Source organism: Athalia rosae, chromosome 1, assembly GCF_917208135.1.
Source record: "Athalia rosae chromosome 1, iyAthRosa1.1, whole genome shotgun sequence".
NCBI lineage: Eukaryota > Metazoa > Arthropoda > Insecta > Hymenoptera > Athaliidae > Athalia > Athalia rosae.
In genome coordinates this window covers 3617427-3626384 of record NC_064026.1, presented here as the reverse complement: position 1 = coordinate 3626384, position 8958 = coordinate 3617427, and the positions used below count along the sequence as shown (strand labels likewise).

The 8958-nt window shown below is 40.2% G+C and overlaps 1 protein-coding gene across 6 annotated transcripts in view; it reads left to right on the top strand.

The window, feature by feature from the left end:
- Positions 1 to 71: 71 nt before the first annotated feature.
- LOC105690810 (tight junction protein ZO-1) overlaps positions 72 to 8958 on the top strand; it is a 71119-nt gene continuing 62232 nt past the window's right edge. For 2 of the 6 annotated variants that reach the window (XM_048660334.1, XM_048660342.1), the window contains exons 1-2: positions 86 to 455; positions 5137 to 5287. In XM_048660334.1, coding sequence (XP_048516291.1) covers positions 146 to 455; positions 5137 to 5287 — 461 coding nt within the window. In that variant the 5' untranslated portion in view covers positions 86 to 145. Of the gene's footprint in view, positions 456 to 5136; positions 5288 to 8958 lie in introns of all 6 variants that reach the window. The other 4 variants (XM_048660336.1, XM_048660337.1, XM_048660343.1 and 1 more) reach the window with 3 other exon arrangements.

The window sequence follows — 8958 nt, the reverse complement described above, 5'->3', positions numbered from 1 at the left end:
CTTCATTCTGATTGGAGGCGGCCTTTGAGTTTGAACTAGTTTCGAACACTCGGCACGCACCGAGACTCGAAACGGTGAATGTTGAATCGAGCATTGAGCCAGTGCCACCTGTTGCTCGAGGGACGTTAGACGCCGCGACGCGAGTATGGCGGGCTCCGGTGAAGTGAGAATACTATTGTCAAGACACAAAACTGCGTTGCTCCGTGAATTAAATGTGACCAATTTACTCGGTGTGTTAGTTAAACAAGGTGTTATAGAGGAAAACGATCGGGATGCAATCACTAGAAACGGCAATGAAACGAAATCCGGCAATCAACCTGACTCTGACATCGACTTACTTATTGACGTTATTAGTGCAAAGGGATTCGATGCCTTCAGAGAATTTTGCTTCGCCCTTGAGGCAGAATGTCCTCACGTACTCACGGATTTACTCGTGGATCAACACAATATCAGTGGTGAGTTTTACCGATATTTTATTCCTACTTGTTTCTTATCATTCGACTATCTCACAACGTAATTACACGTGCAAGAGAAAAATTTGTTTTCCCACAGTCTGCATCTGATCGCGCGAAAGTTGTCTGGTATTAATGATAGCGCAAAGAATAGCCATAATTATGATGTAAATATATTTGCATTACACCTCACGTCTCTCCACATTACATTATTACGTGATTTACAAGTCTGGCAGAGCAAACGGCGGCGATGTAATTAATAATTATAACTCGGACAGCGAGTTTACTTTAATTACGGCCATTCAGCTGAGACATTGAAATGCATTACTCAAAACGAAAAGAGGCAACTCCTTTCGTGTTTAATTTATTTTTAAATCTTCCGTAACAGTTATTAAGTAGTAACCCACCGAAACAGCGATTCATCCTACGTAATCTTGCTTATTGTCTTTGTACCGACAATTAGACCCTCAAGTTGATTAATTTCTGTTTATCGATCCGAAAAATGCTCAGAAAAAAAAATAACGTACGAGCTATGGTATCCATATACCTATTCATATACACGCCTCATATATCGAAGCCACACAATACCTATATTAGCCATGTGTTTTCTATCACAGAAAATACTTTCACTCTGAGAGACGGACTAACTCCACGCTGTCTGGGAGATTGCTATTAGTATTCAATAATGTTCATGAGATTAGTTTCACACATTCCCCAAAATAGATGAACAAATTTTTACCTCAAACTGGTCATTCGACTAAATTAAATTGGGAATCAATCGATTGGTTAAAGTGTGGGGTTCTCAATCGCCTTATTTTAATTGGAAATAATTGATATCGGGGAATGGATAAAAATTATCGAGCACCATCTGCTCTTACGATTAAATTCTGAATTATCGTAGTAAGGCTAAAATAAAACCTACGAAGAGTATGATAAAGAACAAGGTTAACCATTTCATTTTCTCCTCACACAATAACAGAAATTTTTCACCCGTTGGAAGTCGATGTCTATCCTGACATGACGTGGGATCAATTTTGAAAAAAATTGATATTTCTCCTGATTTATTTTCTGCTTAAAAATAAACGTAAAGATGGAACCCCGAATAAGAATGTTTTTTCAATTATCTGTGCGGCGTGGTACGGATATAAATAAAAAATGCAGCAGAGTGATTTCGATCAGTTTGCAAATCATAGCTGGTGCAATCCAGCCAACCCTCACTTCTCAAGTTCATTGTCTTGCGTATCTTTTGTATACTGTATTGTGGGAACTTCTTTTTCTGATCTCACGAGGCGAGCCACCGCCGTTTTCATGTCGTAAGTTCTTTATATTTCTTAATTACTGAATCCACCTGGTCTCGTTGCTCCAGCCCCCGCATAACATAACTATAACTTCGTATCTGCTACTCACATCCGCTCGTTTTACACATAAAATAGTAAAAAGAAAATTGGATATACATAATTAATTTCCATCTTCTACATTCACATACACTCTCATCGCCGCAGCGTCCCTTGCCGCATAATATTTAAGTTATACATTTCTCACTTTTACTTATTTCGAATCTATTCGTTGAATTATTATTCTCATCGTTTATAATTTCCCGTGTAACCTGTCACGCATACTAAGCAGGCCTAACGAGGTTACGAACCCTTCTTCTGGAGATCGAGAAAAGATCTAACTCATTCTTCCTTGTAAATTACTGAGGACCGAACGACGGCCTGAAAATTGATACGTGGAAAACTTTAATATCGAATTCAAAGTATCGTCGTCATTACATTCATATTCCTAAAGTTAAACTCACTTGCCGGCGTCGTTTCTGGAGGTTGATAAGCGGAATGTGATCCTGAAATGCTGACGGGTCTCCGATAACCAACTAATCCCGGACAGAAACAGTAGATGCTTAGGGATATTACTACGAACATAAGAAATCCGCTGCCGACTACGACGGCGTAAATTACTCCCCCAGTAAGCATTCGCCACGGTTCATTTTATTGTACGGAGAACTTTTTATTTTTTGCTCGTTTTACTTTCTTCCTTACACGTTGTAAGACGCTGACCTTTGCAGTATTTTTTATTACGTATGCACCGGTCGCTAAAATGTTGCGAGAGTTTGTGATATCTCTCTTGATAATTTCCGTGATATCGTAACCCTTTTTTTTTTATATCGTAAGTCACCGCGTCGATTTCTAATTTTAACGTCTCTTGTTCTTTGAGTTTATTCAATTAAACGATTAGCGACAGTTTCATGAGACGAATGTTGACCGACGAAGAGAACAGCGACTCGCGCTTTCTTTGGTAAAAAATAAAACCAGTTGCTACAGTGTACCTCGAAGTCGTATTTTCACAACTGACCTTAATTATTCATACCGTGGGAATTGAGGTGCGAATTAAAAAGTTAGTATTATAGTTTCGTCATAATTTCACGACACATAAAATACCAAAAAACAGACTCTTGAACGTCTAACAAATCCTTAAAATCATATACAGAAATGGATTTTATGTTTTTATTATTTTCATCAAAAAACGATATTCCGTAACTTTCCAAAGTCACACATCTGCATATAATCCGAGACGGGGGACGGCATAATTTCTAGCCGCGAAATTAAAGTTATAAAATCTACGCGCGTATCTGTACGGTTCACGTGTCGCACCGTGCTCGGTCGTCGCGGAAGTTTGGACAAAAGTAATGGACAAAAGTGAAAAATTCTTCCTTTCTTCGGTACCTGTGATGCGGACACGGGATAGTCCGCGGGCGCGACAAGCTTCTATACGACGTCGACGACGGGGTCGTTAACCTTGACTTTCAGGATTCGAGATTCGAGAAACGAGATTCGAGAGTTGTGTACACAGCTTTACACGAACCCGATGAATGAGTTACAGAAGCAACTTTTCTCATCAAACTCAATCAGAATTCAAGGGTCGTCTTCGTTCACCAGAATACGAGGAGCCGAGTAACTCTTTGAAAGTGCAGCGCCAGCGACAACTTCACATATTCCATTTCGGACGTTACCTACGTACGTCCCGTGAAGTCCAGGGTCTCTGAACATTTTTTTTTGTTTTCTCATAAAAATAACTTGGAAGCGAAAATGAAACGCAAAGGATTATCGCATGAAAAAACTGCAGGAGATTTTTTTTTTTTTTCGAATCTTGAATTTTTGCTTTTTTCATCAGAAACCAGTTTTTATATATATTTATACGCATCATCGGCGAGAGAGAAAGTTGAAACTATACAAATCGCACCGTTCCCCTGTACAAAACGCGTTGGAAAATAATTTTTTTAATATTTAAAAACATTTTTAATTATCTTCACCTCAATTTTTTACGAATAAAAATACCGCAAAAGTTCATCCGTCCCACACACTTTTGTGGAAGGTAATTATTTTTTATCGTACAATTTTTTTTACAATCGCGTGTACGATCACTCGAAGCTGGTCCATAGAAGCTGTCAGCTGGATCACGATTGCGAGTCCTCCGCTATTTGAATATACCTTCGATGTTTTATTTTCTTCATCGCTTGATCTGAATTTATTATCGTACAGCACGCATATCGCGCCGTTTCGCACAGGTGAAATACGTACACACGTGTTGTATATTCAGATATACTCGTTCGCCTCGTTTGCTCGTTATTCCGATGACCTTACTTCTTCTTCCTCATCTTCTTCTTCTTCTACTTCTTCTTCTTCTTCTTCTGTATCTTGGTCTTTTTGTCGTCCTCTGCTTCGCCCGTTCGCGGGAAACGAGACGCAGGAAGTCAGACACCGAGGAGTCGCGGCGTAGCTTATCACCGATACACCTTCTCAGCGAGAACTCGACGGTGGTAGATACTAATTACTAATTAAGCTCCAATTAACCGCGGAACAAGATCGACTGTGAAACTAGGATCGAGATTGCACATTCGCAGCGGCAGGCAACAACAACTGCGATTGCGTTGCAGCGAAACTGTACAATAACACGAAACAGTGTTCGCCGCAAGTCTCGTCCTTCTCTCTAAATATAAACCTTCGGAAAATTGAATATTAAACATTGTCATTATTGAGAAACGGAATGTAACTCGGCGCATTTATATTTCTTGTACCCGCGTTGCTCATTTCGATTCTTCTCTGGGTGGCCCTTGATTGGCGGGTATATACGTATATAAGAGGTACGAAATTGCACACGTCGAAGCTTTCCTTTCAAAGGACGACTCGCGCGTATATCGCCTCGATTAAAAAGTCTACCGCAATTATTTAAACACAAACCACTGTCCGCGTACACGTCCATTCGGACGACGCGGTGTATTATATCCTGTAATTCCCTACCCTATGTTGTTGTTCATTACACATCAATCAAAAATCCCATCCAGATGAGAGAGACGCACATGCCACGGATTGTATAAATCATCGAAAATTTATGTCAATTAATTGACACTCCGAAGTTGATTTATTTTTCTAATAATTATAATTACGGTAGTTCGTTAAAATTCTTCGTTACGAGCTGCACCGTTTTTATTTTTCGTTCGGTATAGGTACATATACCCACCTATATACCGTACAACTTTTCAAACGACCGGATGTTGGCGATCGCGAGCTCATATAGTTACCAGCCAGGCTGAAACGATTCCAGCACGGTACTCCTATCCTCGTTCTCCTCGCACACACGGTATATTAGCATAATTGCAACATTCACTTATACTTATTTATTGTCGCAGGGGACCAGCAGCACAGCCTATCCCTATCGGGTTCTGACATAGGAGAGTTCTTGCAGTCGGAAGATAGAACGGGCGAAGACGACGATCAAAATGGAGGCGAACGAATCGACGTCAATCTGCACCACGAATCCGACAACGACATCAAAAAGTGGTGAGCAATAATATTCACCCGAGATTACTTTTTTCCTTTACTTATTCTCGTTTCTTTATTCCGAAACGAGCCGCGGCGAACGCAGCGGGTGTGATGTTATTAGAGAAACTCGACGGGGAGAGAGTTTGATGATTTTTTTTTTCTTTTTCGCTGTCACATCGTGTGCACTTGACCGTTCTCATCTCCCAAAGACCTCTGAGAAGGTCATGGCTCGATACACGCGCTCATATAATGGATATCTGATATGGGAAAGTACAGTTGGGAATTGTAATCGTTCGTTGACTTCTGTACGCCTAAAATCTGCGCTTCACGTGCAGTCAAGTCTGGATACACGCTGCTCCTTCAGTAATCGTAGTCCTTTAAAGTCCCTCGTGCATGAATTACGCGTATTGTCGCACGAGAAAATCGATATAACCGAACGAGGACATATCTGTACGGTGAATTTAATGCGAAACTGGGATCGGTATATAATACGATGTTTCAAGCGCGACGTCCTCGCGTCCTTCTCGACCAGGAAGTCGTTCAAGAGCCCCCGACGCGTTCTTGAATAACCTGAAATCACCTTCACACATATCTCTGAAGTATAAAGAAAATATTTCACTCTTCCATTCTCTTCCATTCGGCATCGGCGAACGCGAAGAGAGCGGAAAAGAACAAAGACTCGTGACAAACGCTACGTATTCTCGTACAAAAAATGTCTACGAAGTTTACCAAGTTCCGATCATACTTCACCTAGAAGTGATGTGAAAGAAGCTTTACAGCGAATTACCACCGCTCTTGCGTCCTGGGAGGTGTCGATATACGCTGCACTTCGATCGCATACGTTGCAGGTACAGGTTTCTAACGGTTTTTGCCACCTACTTTGAGTCATAAATTTTTCTACCGAGTACACAGACGACGGGTGCCGTGACGGGTAATTTGATAGGACGATGCACGCGTCCTGAAAAAAAAAAAAAAAAAACCAAAAAAAAAATGAAATATCTAATGAATGAATTTTCCGATTCATCAATCAGGGTTGGAATATATCGGAGGACGTACACGTACGCAGGATTAATGTTTCGCCGCCCGGAACGGCTCGAACCCTTATACATTTTAACCGCGTCGCGTCACCCTCCGCCCTCCTCCTCGTCGCGTCTGCGGGTTTTCCTTGTGCGGACGGAGTGAGGAAGCGACGCAAACGATGCGAAACGCAAACATAGGGAGTCCGATGTCCCTCGATCCTCTTCTTCCTTTCTTCTTTCCTTCCGGTTGACAGCTAGTAGAACGGGATCTCCGTTCGATTCCTCAGGGAACTCCCCTACGCCGCATCAGTTACCGCTGTATGTATATGTATATACGTATATTCTGATCACCGCGACCAATGAATCCCAGTTTCCGTGTACTCGATCTTCCGACCCCTCCTATCGTGAATCGATAATCACGCGTGTACATTCAATTTCACGAATAATGGTTTCATCTATGATTTCACGTAGCGTGATTTGTACTCGCGCCCTGTTTAGCCCGTTCGTTCCTCGAGTACGTAAAGTAGCCAGCACCTGCTTATTAACCTTTTACCGTACACGTGTTTAGCCAAGGACTAGTTTATGACGTTCGTTCATCGTTGCCGGTGGTTGTTGGCCTCGTGTTTAACGCACTGTTTTAGTTAGACGATAGATGCAAGACCGCAGCTCGTTTGTACGACGATAGAGCTTCGCTCACCGTGTGTACGTGTAACGTACGTACGTTACAATAAAAATAAGTGGCCAAGGTAAAAGTAGGTACTTCGGGAAGAAGTCGATCAACCGTACTCTCGAAAAAACGAGTATTATACATATACACGGTGTAGTAATGCACGTGTTCCACGCACACGTTCGATATGCACGTTTGTATATTACATAAAATATACGTGGATACATTTTTACCCGAGGCAAATACATGGGCACGTTACGTACAATGGAAAAAATTGCGAGAAAAAGATCGGATCAAACTGGCTCGTAGAAAGCCTCTAGAGCAGGTTTTTTTTTTTTTATACACCGGTATACCTATTCACCGTTCAATGTATCGGGAATTAGGGGAAAAGAAGAGTCGCTGGTTCGGCATCAATTGAGACGATAAAAATTATTTTCAAACCTTCGCGAATGGGATCGTTATTTCGGCGTCACCGCGTACGCGATGAAGTTGTTGAGGGATTTCATCGCTTCCGAATGGATAATGAGAGTCGGTCCGTCTTATCCAATCATTTATCCCGATAAGTAGGGATTTATTCGAGACGATTTATGGCGTTGTTATAGTTCGTACCGGTTTCAATTAATCTTCCAACTTTTTTTTTTCTTTCCTATTTTATTTGTTGGTCGGTATAAATGTGTGCCGGTGTGAAACGACGATCGTTCAACGGATTCGAAAATTTACCATAGGTTCACTCGATTGATTATTAGGTACCCGTATTATTATCATTAACGTAATTCGATATAATAAGAGAATTTCTATTTTTCCCCGTATTTGCGACACATACATCGGCGACAGCTGCTGGTAATTCGATAGTAATTTTATGGGAAGTGAATGTAACACCTGGATAAATCTGTAATTCTAGATTCCAATAGTTGGAATTTATATGCCTATCAATTTTCCTTGTTACATAGGTGCGCGTAGAAAATACCGTAACGTTACAGAAAAATTTAGCAACAGAATTGGGTATTTTTTTTTTTACTACCAAAGTAGAACTATTTCTATTTCACCGGCATTGTACGCGCCACATTTTATTTTATTCGTCGTTTAAATTTTTTCGTCAATTTTACATCATTATATTTCACATGCATGCTTGAAGTTTATGTTTGTCAATCTACGAATTTTTCTCATCGAGATATCTCAATTTTTCTGCTCCGAAATGCGAAAAGTTGATGATAACACGATCAATTTTCATAGATAGATAAATTTAGCTTGTGAATTCGAATTCCTGGGATCAAAATACATAAGAATAGCATGAAAAACCTAATTTAAAAAAATGTTGATTTTTGACCCCGAAATTGAAAAAATTCCAAGGGGTACCCCTTTGGATTTTTTCGATTTTTGGGCCAAAAATGAAGTATTTTTAAAATCGATCAAATGATGCTTTTCTTATGTATTTTGATCCCAGGAACACGAATCCGTTGAGTAAATTGAGCTACGATTTTTTCTTATCGAGATATCTTGATTTTTCTACTCGAAAAAGTGAAAAATTGGCGATAACTTGATTAATTTTATAGATAGCTCAATTTGGCTTCCGGATTTGGATTCCTGGGATCAAAATACATGAGAATAGCATATAAAATGAAATATTTTTTTTTGGTCCAAAATCGCCAAAATTTCAAGGGGTACCCCTTTGGATTTTTTCGATTTTTGGGCCAAAAATGAAGTATTTTAAAAATCGATCGTATAGCGCTTTTTCAATGTATTTCGACCTGAGGAACATGAATCCGTTGAGTAAATTGATCTACGAATTTTTCTCTTCAAGATATCTCAATTTTTCTGCTCTGAAAAGTGAATAATTGGCGATAACTCGATCAATTTTATAAGTAGATCAATTTGGATTTGAAATTCAGATTCCTGATCGTCGTCAGCTGTTGCACAGTATAGGATCAAAAGGTCTGTGCTCTACGGGGCTTCGATATAGGGTTTTATGGGGTATGAAACGCAGTTTTTTACGCGATGGTGAG